This window comes from Mauremys mutica, chromosome 6 (genome assembly GCF_020497125.1).
Source record: "Mauremys mutica isolate MM-2020 ecotype Southern chromosome 6, ASM2049712v1, whole genome shotgun sequence".
NCBI classification, from domain to species: domain Eukaryota; kingdom Metazoa; phylum Chordata; order Testudines; family Geoemydidae; genus Mauremys; species Mauremys mutica.
The window spans coordinates 77,149,516-77,169,545 of record NC_059077.1 but is presented as its reverse complement, the minus strand read 5'-3'; the positions used below and the strand labels follow the sequence as shown (position 1 = coordinate 77,169,545).

Genomic DNA, 20,030 nt, shown 5'->3' with positions numbered 1-20,030 from the left:
TCTTCTCTCCTCTTCAAAGTCATCCCTGGTCCGCCACTGGTCATCGGACTTATAGTAAAGTGAGGTACCGCTTCTCTGTGGTTGCCTAGAGAGGATTCTTCATCTGAGTCTGGCCCTCAGTACCCATCAGTACCCATCCTACATGCTGTTGGACATCAGTGCGGGTCCCCCCTGCTGGTGCCTCGCCAGGTGGCCTATGCAATGGCCATTCTGGTTTCCCCAGGGTCAACTAACCTTTCCATAACTGTTGTTCTTCGAGATGTGTTGCTTGTGACCATTCCACATCCCACCCTCCTTACCCCACTGTTGGGGTTGGTTGCCAAGAAGGATGAATACCACCGAGGGAAATATCTCTGGTAATGGTGCATGTGGCGCGCACACACCTAACGTGGAATGAATGTGAGCAACACATCTCGAAGAACAACAGTAATGGGCAGGTTAATAACCACTTTTTTTCTCTCCCACCATTTCCAGTCCCAGTTTCACCAGACTCATTGTCTTCCCCGCCTGCACCAGCTCTTATTCCCTCTGTGCTTGAATTAGACGGCTTCCTCCTCCACACTGCCTGGGTGTCAGCAGAGCGGGATCATTGAGAGCACAGCAGAAGCAAGCTCCCTGCTCTGTCTGGTGCCTGGCCCCACTCCAGCCCACTGCAGTTGCGAGAAGTCATTCCCAGAAAAGTTCTTTTGTAGCCCTCAGCTGGAGAATGCTTAGTCACTCTGTGGGGATGGTGCACGTACAGTTCAGTCAGCACCAAGAGCTCTGAGAGGCGCAAATGTGCTCGTTATGACAGAATTAAAAAGCTCAGAAGATTCTAAGCTCTAGCAAGTCTCTACTGAGCATGTCTGAACTGTGATTTTCAAAAGCTTATAATGTTGTGAAAATCTGTCCAAATTTAGCAAGTTTGCAAACAGCACATCCCTGACACAAAGGTTTGCCCCCTGCCAAACTTGAGGTCTCTCCAGGGGGTGCACTGGATGTTTCCAGAGAAAAGGTTGCCAGAATTTTGTAACATGGGCAAAACAGCATACTTTTCCCTAATCTTGTTCTCAGAAACACTTGAACTGTTTTGGCTAAAATTTTCCAAAAAAATTCAGTCTGAGATAGACACTGAGCATAAAAAATAAGTTAGCCCGAATGGTTAAAGTTTGGGAAAATTATAAGCAACTGAAAACAGGAGTTTATAATGGAAAGTGTTGAGCAACCTTAGTACTTGATAGTGCTGACAGCCCCACCTATTAAAATTATTACAAGATATGTGAATAGAAACAGAATTATTTATGCTTGTAAAAATGTTGGCAACACAGTATGTTTTCTCAATGCCATTCAAGCTAACTTTAACAAGTCTCAGACAATAAGTAATCTGCCCAAAGTCCAAAAGTATTTACTTGCAATCATATCACCAACAAATATATTAATGTTAGAATAAATAATAAGCTGAAATGTTGAATAGAAAATTTGAGAAAACTTGAACAGACTATTCTTCAGCTTGACAATTGAAAAATGGAGTGAAGACAATTACATGCTAAACAACTATACATTTTGTTTGGATATTGTGCCAGTTAGAAATAGTATGTTTTGTTAATGTTTATAGCCATCTTGGCTCCATTTTTTTTAAATTGCTGAGTAGAGGCTTTTATTCAATGTCAGGCTCTACAATTTATGCCTGTATACATTATACACCAAGGGCAAGATCCTGCATTCCTTGCAAACCTGCAATACCCAATAAAATCAGTGGGAGTTTTAGGGTGGACAAGCAATGCATTATAGGGTGGAAGGGAATAGAAGGCCTGACTGCTATCTTCAGTCTGGCAATACTCTCCTGGGAGCCAGTGGGAGTCTTTCTCAAGAAAAGGCTGCAGGGAGAGGCCCAAAGAAGGTTTTTTTTAAAATGAAAAAGCTAGCACCTGAGAAAAGATAACGTTTGTTGGTGACTATTATGATACAGTTTCAGATCAATGAATCAAATCCTGGTTCCTGGCAATGTCTGCTGCACAGAGCCTTCAGCAGCTTTGTATTGTGTCCAGGCTCTGTAGTTGATGCTTCTGCGGATCCTGAGGGGTAACACCTCACTTTGAGGTAGCCATGGAGTGTGTCTGCTGACACTCATAGCCACCTCATCTCCAGGAGTAATGTCACAGACTCCACATGCCACCGTAGTAAATATGACAGTTAAGTCATTGGAGGTGATTGATAAACAGAATGAGCAGGTGTGCTGCCTCCCCAGTATCTTCCTGGCTGTCTGTCTGAATGGGCCAGGCGGAGTTCCAACATGGCTTTTCAAAAGTGGAGCTGTCATCCAGGACCTCACATAGGGCTCATTGGACTGAAGAAACAGAGATTTCTCTCTTCTTCCCTGTGGCCCTGACATTCAGGACATCGAAAGAATGCCTCTGTTTAATTCCCTCCCCACTAGTAAGGTGAGGACTAGTTATATTTTCTGAGGGCAAAGGCTTGAGAACTGGGCCGCCTTCACTCTGCGAGAGTCACAAAAAAAGTTAATAGATTAGATGTAACTAAAGCCAGATCTTAGTGGCATCTATGTTTTTTAGTTTAAACTAGACAATGAATTGATAATATGTATGCATCCCCTTTACTATCAATCAGAATATTACCATCTAATTGCTCTTTATACTAATACATTTAGGATTAGATTGAATCCCATTTTATGGCACCTTGTCACTGGCAATTGAGGCAGAAGAGATGTGAAGAAGTCATTCTTGACAAACCGTAAACTAGTTTCAAAATGATGTACTAATACTTGAGGTCACATTTTAAACAAACTGTGTGAAACTGTGTTATTTTTGTGTACTGTGCTCACTGTAACAGATGTGAAACACTGAAATCTATCTGAGTTTTGCATGAGGGCGGAGTATAAAGTGGTTATATAATGGAAAACATTTTGGGTTTGCTTTAGATTCACAATCCAAATAGTTAATGAAACCATATTGTAAACTTATTTGTAGAAGTCAAGATATTAAAGCAAGGTAATAAGCTCACAGAAAATAATCACTTGCAAAGTGGGTGATAAGTATTCACTGAAAAATAGTTTTCTCTTTTTCCTTGGTTTAACAGAACAGAGTAAAACAAAACCAAAAAATTCTCATTACGTTAAACAGTAAAAGGAAAGCAGATTATGTATCGTTTTAATGTTTAAATTATTTTTGTTGTGTTTTTGCGTTCAAGTTTAATCACTTGTTTGTTCCCTCTCCCCTCCCCCCCCCCGATGTTTCAAAAGGATAATGCTCCTTTAAAATGACCTGTTCAGCATGGCATGGGGTTGCATTTTATTAGTGACTTGGATGCCAGTGTATACAAATACTTACATGAGTTTATATTGGCTGATTGTAGGTCAGAAATCTGAACATGTAATGTTTGTGCCTGGCATCAAATAAAGTATCATAATGCCAAGAGGAGAACTTGTTCAAGGATATCCCTGCTTCTTAAGAGGGCAATTAAAACATGCTTTGCATTTTCCTCCTTTAAATTATCCAAAGCTCTTTTTAATAATTTTTTTAAAAGGTTATTCAACAATTCTCCCAGATAATGTTCACAAGGATGAATGAATGAACTAGATACAACCAGTAAAGAATGTTCCCGTTACTGTATTTGGTGTTTAAATAAGGGAGTGTAGGAAGTTTAAGTCAGTGTACATGGAAGAACTGAAATCAGATAACAGTATGTGTGGTTTGAAGCTCTTGTTATTTCAACTTGAATAATCAAAAAGGTTTTATTTACTACGTGGCTAGCATCCTACAGTACTAAGGTGGAGAGAAGGAAGAGCCTGTCCACATTAGAGAAATTTGTGCTGGTGTACTACATCAATATTATTATGTTGGTGCAATTTTTTTGAAATTTTCCTAATGTAGAGAGAGCTTAAAATTGTAGCACTTACTCATCTTCGAGTGATTGTCCACACATTCTACTCTTGGGGTGCAAGCGCCCCATGCATACAAGATCAGATTATTTTGAATAGTAGTGCCAGTTGTAGCCACTCCTTCACTGTTCTTGCCCTCTCCTTTCCTAAAGCAAGGGTAAAAAAGATGGGGCAGCTGCAGCTCATGCTCAATTCCTTCTTGCCTCCTGTGGGTGCAAGACAGAACCCACAATATCAATGTTCTTTGCTTATGAAGTTACTAGTTTTCAAGTTTGAAGTTTTACTAGTTAAATTGTTAGGTTTTCTTTGATTCTTTAATCTTTCACTGCAGTTAACAGCAGTGTACCAGGGGTGTTGGACAGCCCATCAGCCTAGTGGTTTGAGTACTTGACTTCCTGCCCCCTGCTTCTGTGGGGAAGCTGGCTGGATGAGTGGTACAGAAAAAAAGCTACTCTGCTGCAGTGCAAGACATTCTCTTTCGCAGCAGGAAACCCTTGACCAGGCTATCATATAGAGCCAAATGGAAGAGATTCTCTATCTGGGCAATGCAGTGTCAGCTTTCACCAGTAACAGTCCCAGTACCTGTGGAATAGTTCACCAGTAACAGCCCCAATACCTGCCATAATATTTACTTTACTTGAAACAAACCAGACGTTCCCTTAGTTCAGTTTGGGTGGATCTCTAATGATATCCTCCAATAATCCCCCTCTTCCATGATGCATTGTTTTCTCACACTCCAGGCTGTTGAGATTTTTCAAAGGGCTCCCCCATTTGTTTCCACCAGTTTGAGAGCCCCTCCTTCATGAGACCTCAATCTGGTCTGCTGATATTGTTGAGTTCCCCATTTGAACTTTGGCTACATGCTGTCTCTGCCATCTTTCAACGAAACTGCCTTCCTGGTGGTCCTCACATCTGCTAGATGGATAGGAGAGATTCAGGCTCTCACGGCAGGCCCACCATATACAGAGTCCTGGTCCCACCTCACCCTACATTTCTGCGTAAGGTGATCTCAGACTTTGACATCAACCAGCCTATTCACCTCCTGGTTTTCTTCCCAAAAACACATCCCTCTACAACCAGAAATAAACTCTGCACACTGGATGTTGTGAGTAATTAACCTTTCGTTTGGGCACAACCAGACCATTCAGATGTGCACCAAGACTCTTTTGTGATGTTTGCTGAAAGGGTTAAGGGTCAACTGGTAGCCTCATGGAGGCTATCTAAGTAGGTCTTGGACTGTATTTAGACTTGCTATACCTTAGCTAAGGAAGATTCAGCTGGACAGGTCAGCGGTAACTCCACCCAGGCCCAGGCAACTTCTGCAGCCTGTCTAGTGAAGGCCCCCATATCAGAATGATGCAGAGCAAAAATGTAGAGTTCAGTCCTCACATTTTTCCCTGGTGCAAGCTTCCATGCTGTGAAATTTAGTATGGGGCGGGGGGGGTCTTCTTTCAGTAGGCCTCCTCTCACCCATCTCCTGACACCGGTATAACTGCCTGCTTATCACCAAGAGTAGAATCTGTGTGAACACTTGCTTGAAGAAAAAATAACGATTACTTACCTTCCTGTAAATATACTTCTTCAAGCTGTCTGTTGTCCACACAGATTCCATGTCCTGCCCTTCATTCCTGCTGACCAGTGTCCTACTCCAGGCATTCTTGTTAGTGAAGAAACTGAGTGGGGGTTGTGGCCTTACTTGGCCACAGGAAGTGAAAGGGTGTGCAAGATGTAGGTGCAGTCCCACCAGACACTGCTTTTCAAAAGAATCTGATCTCGTGCAGATGGTGTGCATGAGCATCAAGTGTGGAATCTGTGTGGACAACATATCTCAAAGAACCATAGTTTCCTATAGGGAGAGTAATCTTTATTTCCTGGCACCTGACACCCTGAAAAATAGAGTGCATATAACAAAAAATTATACACGTTAATTTACTGTAATGTGAACATTATAAAGAGAGTTTATATTTCTATAAAGACATCGGCTGAAGGGGATAGCTTACTGGTCCAGCATATATGTTTTGACACAGAACCAATAAGCTCAGAAAGGTCACTTGTTCTTTTGATTTAGTAAAAGGTATCACATAATCCTGTCTCTACCTCCCACCCACAAGAACTGATGCAGGTGCAAACATTTTCTTATAGCGTTGCAATTTATAGATCACTGGCTTGTTTTCCGCTGAGTAAAATGATCACGAGGTGGTAAGGAAATAGTTTAATAAAATCTCCTATATGTAGTCAGGCCAGTCTTTGGAATGATTTTCATTACCAGAGTCATAGCATCAATTTAGCCTGTGTTTTGGGACTGGAGTACACCTTTTTGGTTTTTCATTTCCCTTTAAGGCACTAAAAGATCTGGTCAAGTGCTGATTAATACTGGGCCAAGGCCTGAGGTCTTTATTCTGGACCAGGTCATCACCATTGAAGGGCATATTGGAAGGAAATCTCCCTTTGTGCTGCTCCACCCTCCCCATCATCATCCACCAGGAGGAAAAAGGGAGTGGGTTGTGGTTTTCCCCTGCAGAAAAGACTATGTGTATCAGCGCATCTGCTCTTCCCCAAGTAGGCACTGGCTATGTGACTGAGCATGGTACCAGGGAGTCCCTGGCTGCAGCATCGCTGATGGGGAGGAGAGGTTGATGCAGAAAAGAAGCTATAACCCCAGCTTTATATTATATTCCTAAATAAGCTCTGTGGGGAGATGAGGGCGGGGGTATTAGGGGAAAGAGATAACGTATATTTACACTGCACATTCCTTTCAGCAGCGTGAAGAGTACATACACTATATGCCCCCTGACATGGGTATAAATAGCAGTGTAGATGGTGAGGCTCTGCTTGGTCAAGTAGAGTACACCCTGAACCCTGTGGATATGTACCTACTCATTCAAGCAGTGCCTTCCTTAACCCTGCCCCCTGTCTGCGCTGCTTTTTTTTAAACCATGGAGTGTCCCGCTGCTAGAGCCTTTTCCTAACACGGGAAAATTCCTGTTGTGAGGAAGGGCACAGGCAGCTCCCCACTGCCACAGCCTTTCACTGACATGCGTAGCTACACACTGCTGTGTGAATGCAGCCTGCTTTTCACTGCAGCATGTAGCTACATATGTCTTACATGCCATCAACGGCATAGACATATAGACATAGCCGTAGTCTGAGGGGTGGGAGGGATGAAATTGATGCATGGGAGGGACCAGTCATGCACAGATTTTGCGGGGTGACAATCCAGGCCTCAATTTTTACTCAGGCATTTCTTGGTTAAAATTCCTTTGGCTTCAGTGGGAGTCTGAGTAAAAATAGAGTGCCCAGTCCTACAGATGATTACACCTGAACTTAACTGGAACTGGTCATGTAAGTGTTTGCAGGTTAGGGCCACAGGGAAGCGGGACATCTGGAACTGTCCCTCTGTGAGAAAATGTCTGAGAAGAGAATGTGTGTATAGAAGGAGGATTCAGTTAATAGAGGGTCCATCAGAATGTTACTTTTTATTTAAAATGTTATACAAAACTGATCTCACTACTGAGTATTCTACCCACTCCTTTCCCCTCCCTCAGTATGGAAGGCCAGATGAAACATTACTTGCTGACTTAAAAAGGACAAAACCTACAATCCTTACCCAGGCAAAACTCCAGTTTTCAATGGGAGTGGTAGGAATGTAACATTGACTATTCAGCCTTTTTTTAAAACAGTAAGCTTTACACCTAGGAGGGTGAGATTTCAAATTCTCTGCTATATCCTTTGGCCTTAAGCATCCACATGTACTTTTGTATTTTTTAAAATTTTTTTATCTTATGGCAGCAATAATTGGAATAAATAAGAGTGTTCATGTCATGCTTTTTCTACCTAAATGTATATTTCCCTCAGCTGTGTTGAGCACTAAATCCATTTATTTCTCTGCTAGACTATTACTTTGCATTACTCGCCTGTGTTTCTTATCTAAAAGATCTACATTCTGTTTATAGAGTATTTTGGGAGGCCAGAGCTAGCAGTTCTTACTGAGGCAGAGCTTACTGAATGAATGGGAGTTTTCCCTGAATAAGGATTATGGAGCATACACAACAGACGTATATTGTATATGTAACTATCTGTGCGTGCCTGCATATACCTACATTCTGTACATAGCTTGGACACCTGTTTGGGGGGATTTGGCCCATAACATTTACATAGCACAGGGTTGTATTTTTTTAATTTATTTATAGTCTTTTCATAGTATCTGAGTAGCTCATAAACATTTACAAATTTATCCTCACAACACCCATGTAAAGTAGGGAAGAATTATCATCATCATCCTTGTTTTACAGGAAGAGAAACAGGCAGAGAGACAATAAGTGACTTGCCCAAGGGGATATGGAGAGTCTGTGACAGAGCTAGGATCTCCTGAGTGCCAGTCTGATACCGTAACCAGAAAAAACCCTTCCTACTTCTTTGGCATAAGCTTATTGATATGCAGTATATTAGGTGTCATCTTAGGGCTAAAATTGTGTTTATTTTGAAGACTACCAGTGTATACATGACCCTCATTTTAAGAAAGAGATACGTTTGACTCATCTGCTAGTGCTCATGGAAGTTACACATGTGGGTCCCGAGGAGAATGTACTCTTTCAGCGCTAGATTCTGCCTACTACTTCCATGGTGTTCAGTGAAGGGGAAGGGGCCCACTGCTTATGTGGACCACCGTGCTTGCCTGGTGGTCTACATAAGTGGTGGGTAAAATTACCATACTTGCACTTAAGGAAATGTAGGGACTGTGCCCTAATTACTCCCTTGCGGGTGGGAATACACCTCATCCCTTGGAGGAGTGTAGCAGTTTGTCCTCCTCCCAGTACACTAGGATGCTGTAGGAGGCAGAATGCCACTGGTGCTCTTCCCCCTGTTCTTGTGTGGTGTGGTTCTGCACCACTCACCCTGCAGGGCAAGGCCTATATGTCACAGTCTAACTCTCTTGATGAAACTTGATGCCAAAATGTAAACAGCCTTTTAAAGAATAAAATTCTTTTTCTGTTTTTCCTTCCTTGTATAACATACCAGTTCATTACACCGTGTGTGTTAAATTCAAACTTGACCCTACATTAGACGAGGTAGAATATAGCTAAAACACTTCCACAGCAGCCTTTTTCAGCGTTCAGATATTTCTGAGACCCTTTTCTGGTACATTTGCCAAGATATTCATCATATCCTGCCTCCTGTAAGCTTTACAGTAAAAAGCCATGAGTTCTGGCCGACAAGTGGCCAGGCTGTTTTCTTTGGCAGATAGATATCCTATTAATACCTGCAGCTGGGATGTTTGCTTCATACATTTAGAGCCAGGTCTTAGTGGAGTTTGCTCAGTTTTATCTTCTTAGGTGCAACACCAGAAGGGCAGATACTCAGACCTTTCGTTTGTTTCATACTTACGGCAAGGTCCTCTTTTACAACTTAAGTTGCATTTCCCCATAAGCCTTAATTTATGCTTGTTTTATTGTGAACTGTGCGGCTCTTCCAGCCAACCAGTCTACTGGTCTTTCTGAAGTAAAATCTCAAAATTTCCAGTCAGTGCTAACAGAAATCTTGTTGTGGGTATGTCAGTGCACAAGAATGGAGGGAAAACGGAGTTTAGCTTAGAAACTAGTGGCAAGAAAATATCCTTAACCTGGTGCTGGTAAAATGTGTGATGGGTCTCCGGTGCAAGACATCAACCTGGGAACTTTCTCTAAGAGCTTCTGGTATATTGTTTGGTCAGAAGGGTAGGGTTTGCCCTCCCCCATTGAAAAGGTTGCAGGATCCATTCTCCAAAACATGGTAGATCCTCAGGGAATTGCAGGAGGCCACATGGAAGCTCTCCTCAGCTCCCCAGCATTCAGTGGAGGGTACGTTGTAGAAAAGATAATACAGCCCTCAACTGATAACCTTTTCTAGGGAATCTGCATGGGGCCAGGTGAGGAGAATGATTTGCAGTCTGCCCCCAGCCTTCTAGCTCCTTGCCCTAGTTTGCCCAGTCTTCATGCAGTCCCTGCAGACTTGCAGAGCAGAGCACCCTATGTGGGCTTTCTTTTGTATGTCTCCTTATTACCTGGAGTGAAAGTGGGTCCCAAGCTGTAATTAGAATTACAATAAAGGGTACAAAATTGTATAGCCTTTTAAAGCCTATGTTTATTGCACACATAGAGATTTTCTAAGTAGACGGTGCTGCCCATTAAAGTAGCAGCAACCCACCTATGCAAGATAAAGTGAAAATCAATGAGAAATGCCTACGTTTCAACAAGTGCCTGGTGTTTTTAGAAGGCAACATTATACATGTAATTCAAGTTGTTTCAATCAGTTTCTGTGCTTCACAGCTCTTTCCCCCACTAAGTCAGCAAAAAATAAAAGCATCCTGCAAAAGATTGCTGCAGGCTTGGAGGTGTCTATGCATGGTGCCAGACAGATAGTCCTGGACAGTGAAGTCTTGTATCTATTTGCAGAATCAGCACAGTAACAAAGATGGACAGTGTAATTTTCCTCACACTACACTGCCATTGTGCTGGAACCTGATGTTCAGGGGTTGAGAGAGTAGAGAGCTTCCCTGCCCATGCAATCTGTGACATCTCTGCTGAAACTGCCAACACAAGAGGAACTCTATTCAGAAAACATGAAAAAGATCCTCGTGGATGATTTGTCCTTGCCAGTTTTCCTTTCTGTCTGTCTTTGTGCCTTAATTTTTGCTTGGTAGAGGGGATTATCATTCTTGTTTTTAACCAGTTATCAGTTATGATAGAAATGCACTGCATAGAAGATATCAAGCCAAGGCATGCAACAGGTTCCAGTTCTGCTATGATTTACACACATGGTTTCATTTCATTGGATTAAATAGGATGGTAACCCATTCGCCACATCATATATTTGGTCGTAATGTAGTAAAATCATGCAAGATTTTGTAGATTTCCTGGGGGAATTACTTGGTTTGGATTTATACCACCATTTGGGATTCTGAAGCCTCTGTGGTGGTTAGCTATGATGTCACAAGTGAAGCTATTATTGCTTAGAATGTTTTTGATCTGGCAAAAATGGCTTTTTCTTACAAAATGCCTAAATCTCTACAAAGTGTGGATACCATATGTATTATAAGATGTCAGTTAAAACTTGCCACTGTAGGTTAGATGCTTTGTTAAAATAAAAGACAGTATCAAAGTAGTGGTATATAAAATCTAACTGAAAACAGTAAGTGAAAAGGGACAAAAATATGTCTAATACCTTATTTGCATTTAGTGTTTTTTTTAAAGCTTGAAGCTCCTTCCTATTCTGATATTCTTTTTTCCATTTGGCAAATATTTTAAACTATATACCAAATGGATTATAATTCATTATTTTTTATTCATAATAATTTATGTAGCTGTTTCTGGTAGTCCCTCAGTGTGGTGTCGGGTCCTATTCAGAAACAAAGGACAATACAATCTCTGCCCTAAGAGTTTATAAGCTGTTTGTTTTATTATTGGTATAATAAAAGCCTCAGAAATTATGTGATCTGCAACAAAAATATAGTTAACAGCCTCTGCTGAATCAGCAGAGGAAGCACAAGGAGAAGAAGTATTAAAAATATTTGGTCCAGTTATGCCCTCTTCCCCCTTCTTCTGCATGGAGACAGGGGAGCTATGGGAGGAACAGGAAGATTGTTCCCCAGTCTGCCCTGCAGAGTTCCATTCAGAAAAGCAGTAAAGCACGAGGCTGTGTTTGTTTCTCAGTTGTAAAATACTGGATATACTTATAATAGTTTTTTTTTCTCAGTTGTGGAGTAGTTAATTTTTTTAAAAAATCTGATATTTAGAATGTGGGGAATAATCACCACAAGTAAGGAAGGCAAGTAAGTGTGTTCAGTAAATTTATCATGCTAAACTCTTGTGAGTGCTTTAAAACAATATTTTAAATAGCCTAGCTGAAAAGATTATAATTTTTCACTTCCTTGTAGTAAAACATGCTACAAAGGTCATATGATCCTCTAAGATATAAACTATCTGCATGCTTTGGTGGTAGAGCAATGATCGCTGTAAGGAGATGTCCCGTGTACAAAAAGGTACCTAAAAATCCCCTGAAAGTTTTACAGTGAACGTTTCACCATGTTTTTATTGGTTCCCTCACAGTGCAATATTCCTTTTCCTTTTCAAATACAGTATGAGATTGTACCCTCTAGATCAGTGGCACTCAACCTTTCCAGATTACTGTACCCCTTTCAGGAGTCTGATTTGCCTTGGATACCTCCAAATTTCATTTCACTTAAAAACTACTTGCTTACAAAATCAGACATAAAAATAGAAAAGTGTCACAGCACACTGTTACTGAAAAATTGCTTACTTTCTCATTTTTACCATATAATTACAAAATAAATGGATTGGAAGATAAATACTTTACTTACATTTCAGTGTATAGTACATAGAGCAGTATAAACAAGTTGTCTGTATGAAATTTTAGTTTGTACTGACTTCGCTAGAGCTTTTTATGTTGCCTGTTGTAAAAGAAGGCAAATATCTAGATGAATTGATGTATCCCCTGCAAGACCACTGTATACCCCAGGGGTATACATACCCCTAGTTGAGAACCATTGCTCTAGATCCACATTAATGCATGGAGGATTTCTTTTGTATCTCTACCTAGCGTGCTGTCATCCCTGTGACTTTGTCCCCACACTTCCTTAATCCCATGGGCACTCTTCGTTGGTCTGGAGTCTTCACAGTAGCAAGATTGAAGACTGGATAGAGTGGGGGAGATGAGATGCACATTGTACACTCATTGGGCCCCCAACTGTGGTTCCCTAGAGGAGACAACACAGCCCAGGGCTATTTTTTTTCCACGTTAAACCCACCCAACCCCCCCTCCTGGTGCAGCCATGACTAAGGAACTAGAGGTACTCGTGGGTCAGAGCCAGTGTAGAGGCAATAGGATAATCCCTGGAGCTCTGCCAGGTTGGGGGCTGTGTCCCATGACTTTCTTTAGTGGGAGTGAAAATCCCAAGTCCTGAAGGGACTGTATGGGGGACCTCTGCAAATTGATCCTCTTTAAGAGTTCTTTCTTCATAGCTTCTTCTGCATACGTTATGAGAAATGATGTGGGCCCAAAAGTTTGACTTTTTTTTTTGTTTGTTTTATGGGGTAAAACTTTCTTAATGTCACTTTGCAACCAAGAACTTAAATGCAGACTGAGCCAAAAACACCAACGTTTTCCAGGCTTTGGGTGGTGCAAAAGCCACAGAGTTTCATATGCTTTCAACTGGAAAACATAAGTCAGCCCAAGTTTGTTGGAAACTTGGCCCAAGCTTTCTCAGAATTCATCCCAGGTTTAACGTGAGCCAGGTTTCAAGTTTATTACAAAACCTGAAAGATGGCAACTTTAATTTGGCTTCAGGTTATATTTAAGAGAGTTACTCAGAGCTCTAATAAACAGAGGTCACCATAAAAAAAATCAGTGTAGAACTAGAATTACAAAACAACAACAAAAAAACAAAACCCCTACCACCAACATGCCTATCAAAAAAATGTTCAGGTTGTAAAGTGAAGCACTCAAAACTTAGGAAATGCCTGATACTTGAAATTGCCCACTTGTACTTATGCATTATGATGTAGTCTTTACTTACTATGTGATCAGGTATTTCTACTCCCCTCTGTTGCTCACCTCTCAGCATTACAGTCAGACTGTCTCCTCCTCCTCACTGTGTGGGCACCAATATGGGGAGCATTGAAAACACAAGTGTATGTTTAGCCCCTAGCACGTGCTCTCAGTTCTGATACCCCAGCATCACGTCACTCCATAGGTTTTGCTCTGGTCAAAATTTGCTCCATTGACTTGGCGGTATCTCCGTTCAGGTGAGATGTGACCACTGCTTTTAATGGGACTGTTTGCGTAACCAAAGATTAACTCTATGAAAGGATGTTCAATGATTGAGTCCATTCTTCTGAAGACTACAGTACAGTTTCTGTGAATTACTTGAGGCTCGCAAAGCATCAGGAATGTAGCTGGATCTGGCTAGCTGAGAATTTTCACAGCATGGGGAACTCTTAGCAGGTGCAGAGTCATCATACTTGACCTCTATTCTGCCTGCCCATGTTCAGCCCTAGAGCGGGGGGAATGTTTCGGGTAGGGCTGAACAGTGCTGCATCTCCGCTATGCTCAGCTGTTTTATGGTCCCAAAGTGACCACAGCCATCTGATATGAGTTAGAGCAGCGTCCAGACTCCTTTAACCTACTTCAGGATTTAGGGTGGCACAGAACTGGAACGTACAAGGAAAGCCGGCACTGTGTGATCAGTCAGCTTTAAACAGAAGACCTGCAAGTGCTCACAAACCACAAGTGCTCCATCAACCACAGTTTCTGAACCTTGCAGTACGTTATTAAATCTGAGCTGCATTCTAACTGACTGTAATGCCCTTCATTTTTTTTTTAAAAATCTCTTCTTTGAAAAGCATTATATGCAAATGTTTTGTTAATCACCTGCTTCTTCCTTCTTTGAACAGATATCGATGAGTGCAGCATCGTTCCAGGAATCTGCGAAGGTGGCGAATGTTCTAACACTGTGGGAAGTTATTTCTGCATTTGTCCACGTGGCTATGTCACATCTACAGATGGATCCCGCTGTATTGGTAAGTACATCCTTCTGTGGGCTCTTAGGGCATTCTCAAGCCAGACTCCGGCCACTACTGTAGCTTACAAGCCGGAGGTGGGGCTACTGGCTGAAGCTCTCCTCTAATGGGAATTTTTGCCAGGGGATCCACACTATACACAGGCACACTGGCCTTTCTGCCACAAATCCTAAGTCTGTTCACAGTGTCCCACAGTGCAGTCCTGTTTAGAGTGCCACTGCAGAGCACCATCTGCAGAGTTGGAGACTCTGCATGGGCTCTCTTATGGCCCAGGACCCTCAACCAATACAGTAGAAATATGGTTTGGGTTTTTTACAGTTATATTTCTAGTTCTGTGCCTCTGCAGCTGGGAGCAGGATTAGACTCTTAGCCAGGAAGTAATAAGCCACAGTTATGTGAACAGACATGAGAAATTAGAATCACACTCGTTGCTTAACTCTGTTTCTGTTGAAGTCAAAGGTAAAACTCACCTTGATTTCAAAGGAGCAAGATTGAGTCCTTGCTTAATATTTCAAGGTCTGCCTTGCATACCTTCTGAATGCCAGTGTTAGAAGTGCATTCATGTAAACTTAGAAGACATCTACAGGAAATGAAATGAATTGCTATTACATTTGGCTTGAGTGGCCTTTTTCCATTTGTAAGAATAAAACAAAGATCAAATGTCAGTAGGTTAGAGCTCTTTGGATCTGACTTTTAAAAAATCTGTTTCTGTCCTTTTTAAAATGTGTTTGTTTTTAGAAGTGGTAATATGTGTCATGGATCTTTTCACTATGTTTGTTTTACAGCCGCATGTATGCCAAGCGTATGGTTTTAAATGTAATGTTGCCTTGGTTGAAAATATCATTTACCCTGTGCAATAAACCATTAGCTGTTAACCTACCATCTTGTGTCACTTATAATGTAATTTCTTGAGGTGGTTGTGACACTCAGAAGTAGCGTAGATGTTACATTCTCAGGCTCAGATCCAACAAACACATAAGCATGTGCATAACTTTGTGTTGAGTTGTCCAATGATGGTAAAGTTTCTCACGCACCCAAGTGTTTGCGGGATTGGGGTATAATTTGCTTGCAGAATCTAGGTGCAAAATAAGTGAAGGGCAGAATGGCAGCCTGTTCTGTTAATTTAGAGGGACTCAATGGGCCTAAAGAGTCAAAGCATGACGCCGTCACTGTCCAGTATCAAACAGCGTTAAACAAGATTTGGGCTTTGATATACAGAGACATCAGCCTGCTTAGTACTTAAACAGAGCCTCAGTCTGCTGTGCTGGCAAATACCCCATTAAAAATCCTTTTGACCTTTTATTAAAATACAGAAAAAATGGGAAAAACAGTTAAAGCATTTGAAATATCAAGTATGGCTTTCATTTTAAAACATCCCTTGTTCCATTTTGTGTTAGCTGGAGAGAGTTTTAAAGAAGTGCTCTTGTAAGCCTCTGGACTCACTGCCACAGCGCTTCCTGCTGGTGACTCAGGGAATTAGCTCATTCCAGCTCCAGAGCGCCCTCTGCAGGCCGGTGATCCGCTTTACATGTGGCCCCGTGTCCCTCCCAGGACCCCGGTGCTTTTGTCTTGGGTGCTGCCCCCCTGGCAGTACCCCTCACAGGCTCAGGGTCTCCCCCTCCCAGGGGAACCCCCACCCACTATCCCCACTTTGCCTCAGTGTTCGGCTACTGCCAGTCCCCATCTAGCCCCCTGCTGACTGGGGCGGACTGCAGTGTAAGCCACTGATCATCAGCAAATGGGGTTCGGACCTGCTGCCTCTGTCTACCTATGGGCTGCCTCCTGCCACCCAGTACCTAATGGGCCTTACCAGGCCTACAGCCTGAGGCTTTCCTAGGCCGGAGCTCCCCAGCTCCCTAGGCCTTTCCCCAGCCCTGCTCCACTCTAGGTTCCCTTCTCCCTCTACAGGCAGAGGGAGACTGCCTGGGCCTCTGGCTCTCACAGCCTTTTATAGGGGCCAGCTGGGCCTGACTGGGGCATGGCCACAACTGAGCCTACTTTCCTCCAATCAGCCCAGGCATCTTGCCCCAGCCACAGCCCTCTCCTGGGCTGTTTCAAGCCCCGCAGGGCAGGAGCGGGTAATCACTCTGCTACAGCTCCCCACCCACCCTTTCTTTGACAGTCTCTTAGATGGTAATAACTGTCCTGTTTGGGGAAAAGCAAACATGTTAGTTGAACTGGGCTGCAGTTGTTGTTGCTGTTATCGATAAAGCCCAACCCCATTTCCTAGAAGACAGAACAAGACAAACACATGCAATGGGGAGAGAAAAGAACAGCAACAATTAAAACTATGCAGCTTGTTTCTGATGTTGACTTTCATTTGTAATCTTGCTTCTGGAAAAGCCCAGGCATAGCATACTGTCTTATTAGCCACTCTGAATCCTGGCAAATTTGTACAAGCATTGGGCATTGTTCTTATCTGCCTCTCGTGTTGCAGGCTTATAGTAGCAGTCTTGCAAAATATACAGTCTTGGCAAGTTAAGCTAGATTTTTATATGACAGAAGGAAAAAGTAGAAGGATAGAAAAGACAAGAAATAAGATGATGAAGGAAAAGCATACACAGGATGTGTGTGTGAGGAAAAAGTTTTACATCCCAGCTGGGCATCAGTTGAAGCCGGTGGAAGTGGCAGTGTCATCTGGGTCCCTCTCTTGACCGTCTGGTCAGGACATCTTTCAAGATTAAGACAAAAAAGATCTGACAGTGTTACACTAGATGCTGGGATCTCAGAAGACAGTGGGGGCGGCAGCCATGATGGTGGAGCTTGCTCCTTCCCCTTGTTTCAGTCAGTACTTCATTCACAGTCATCCCAAAGTCTCTCTTTCTTCAGGATCTCAAAAGTGAGTGATGGGTAGATTAGCCCATCTCCTCATTATTTTGTCCACAAATTAGGCCTAGTTTCTGACACACCAGTTTTGGTTAATTGATTTCTGGTACCACACTTCTCTTATTTGTCAGACCTGATCTTAACCCAGCCCTTGAGTTATATCAGTAAGCCTTTTTGTTTGGACTAATTCAATCTCCCTTTTGCACCCTTTCTGATCAACGTTGATTGTTATATTCTGATATTTTATGAACTTCCACTCACTTTTTACAATTTCACTATTAGGGTAAATTTACAGTTATTACAGCAAGCCTTATAACTGTGAATTAACTTTTTCTGTCAATTTAAAATAGACATTTGAAACCATTGGAACAATTTTGGGTTAATAGTTTTTCTAGATTTTATTTTTAATCAAAATACCAAGTTATTTTATGCAAATACCTATTTTACCATTCCTATTAGTCTTCTTAACCTTCCAAATTACTTCAGTAATGGAACAAATCACTAGTTGAGACTGTGGCAGTAAAATAGTTCACACTGCTTTTGAAGGAACTGGGGCGTCAAAAGCATTGGCATGTCACATGCTGAATAAATGCTCTTGTTTTATATTGTTTCCACCCAACTCAATAAAAATATAGACAGAAGTCCACATTTTACCTTCAGAAGCACATATATGATTCCCACTGAATCCAGTAAGAGCTGCATATATGCATATTGTGTGTGTGTATATAAAAATTTCCTTCTGACTTGAGTTCTAATGCAGAAAAATAGGACATCCATCTGCAACAACTGCACTTTCTCTATGAAGACAACTTATTAACACATCTTATCAAGTAAACAGAAGATACCTTTTCTTCTTTTTTATTCTGGAAAAATTATTTGGCTCTTAATATGAACTCTAATTAATAATTTAAGTCAAAGAAAGCATTCTGCCAAAATTAGATTATTTAAGAGAAGCCTGAATGGTACTTCAACAGCCAGGTGCAGTGTACTAAGTAAAACTTCACTACATGAGAAAGCTGCTGACATTACATTTGTTGCATGAAATATTAATTCTTTGGCTTAGATAGGAATAAAACACATAGGAAAGTGTACTTCTAGGAGTCCGGTCTTCTGTACTGGCTACGTCATCTGTTAGTTTGAGCAGACTCAGGAGTCCTTAAATCCGTTACTGATAGAGTGACTTTAGATAATCCACTTATCCTCTGGTGCCTCAGTTGCTTCACCTGTAAAATATGGATAATGAGCCAGTTTGTCTCCAAAATAATTTTTCCCTGGTTGTGCCATAGGAACAGGCAGTAGAGAGGTATGTTATGGAGAACAAGCACATGCCCACACACACAGCTGTAGGGCAAGGGTCCTGCCATACCCACTGGCTTGAAGTGGTTTCCATCATATAAAGAGTTGGCAGTTTGGTTCAGTGCCTCCCAGCACTCCCACTATAAAAATTGTTTCAGCACCCCTGCAGTAGGCTTGGTCCATGAAACTTCCAGTCTCCTGAGATCTATCAGAGACTGTGGTCATCACTGCCAAGGCCCTGTGCTGTTTCTTGTCCCACTTCCAGCCCCTTCTAGCTATGCTTTCATACTAAGCAACATAACGCTCCTAGTCTTTAAGATTAGACAGTTAATACAGTTTTAAAGTGCTTAATTATTATAAGTGTGGGACTGAGAAGTCTTTTTAACTTGCTGCACCAAGTAGTTGGAATGAGGTAGTCTTAAAATTATAAAGGGCTTTTAGAAGAAACACGAATTGCCATTTTTAATGTCATATTTGTTTGCTTCGGCTTGTACCTTTATGTTTTATAGTGCTGTATTGGTTTTTGTTTGTTTTAACATTCTAAAACCTAATTTGAGGCTAAATCTGTAGCCTTTACATTTTAAAAAAAACTGAATAAAGCCCCTAAAGTTCAACTGAACACTCAAAGAATATCTTGATAATAGTTCTTGGTGTTTAGAAAGGCCCTGTGAATTTAACATGACACTGTCAAGGCTGTTAGGCCTTAAAACTAACATTCTGGACATTACCTCACTGTAATGCTTACATGAAGCTCAAATTTGATTTCAGTGTTTGTAATCCTCCATCACTTCTGCACCTTTTTTGCTCCTGCTTATGTTGAATTTTGGGAAACAGTCTGATAAAAATTCGCAGCCTGTTTCTGCTGCCATTACTCACACTGAACAATACTTTTTCTTTGCAAATAGTCCTACTGCTTTTGGTGGGACTACTCATAGAATAAGGTACTATTCATTGTGAGTAAAAGTGGTAGATTCTGTCCCTACATATTATATCATACATTCCATCATGAAAGAAACATCAAGAGCCACATTTTTAAAAATCTTAGGGCAATTACTCTTTTTGTTCGGACAACTACAGTTTTTCTCATACACAATTACCAGCTCCTGTGTCAAGCCAGTTCTAGAAAATTTATGCATATTTGTAGTTAGTCAGTGGAACTTTTGTTGTGAGTAGAGCAAGGAAGGTTTGACACATCATTTGCACATGTAATTTATCTGCGTAGTTTTGAAAACTTGTCTTAAATGTTCTGAATTATATTCTTCAGGCCAAAGTAGCTATATGGGCAAAAAATACTACGAATTGGTCAGTTCAGTTTAGCACCTAAAAAAATTGATCAGGAAAAATTTAGCAGAGTCTAATGTTATTAATCCAAAGTGATTTGATTTCAGATATGTTATTTAACAAACCTAAAAATCAAAAGATTTATTGCACTGTTGAAACATATAGTGTATACCATT

At 41.4% G+C, this 20,030-nt stretch overlaps 1 protein-coding gene and 1 long non-coding RNA gene across 2 annotated transcripts in view; one reads left to right on the top strand and one right to left on the bottom strand.

Moving 5' to 3' along the window:
- Positions 1-20,030, top strand: part of FBN2 (fibrillin 2) — a 250,289-nt gene that overhangs the window by 69,855 nt on the left and 160,404 nt on the right. Inside the window, exon 8 of the mRNA XM_045020453.1 lies at positions 14,326-14,451. Within this exon, the coding sequence (XP_044876388.1) occupies positions 14,326-14,451 (126 nt within the window). The remainder of the gene's footprint in view (positions 1-14,325; positions 14,452-20,030) is intronic.
- On the bottom strand, positions 1,564-5,745 carry LOC123372392. The gene is made up of 3 exons (XR_006580258.1): positions 5,439-5,745; positions 3,896-4,083; positions 1,564-2,477 (listed from the first exon to the last, which is right to left on the bottom strand). It is a non-coding gene; the product is annotated as an uncharacterized LOC123372392 (long non-coding RNA).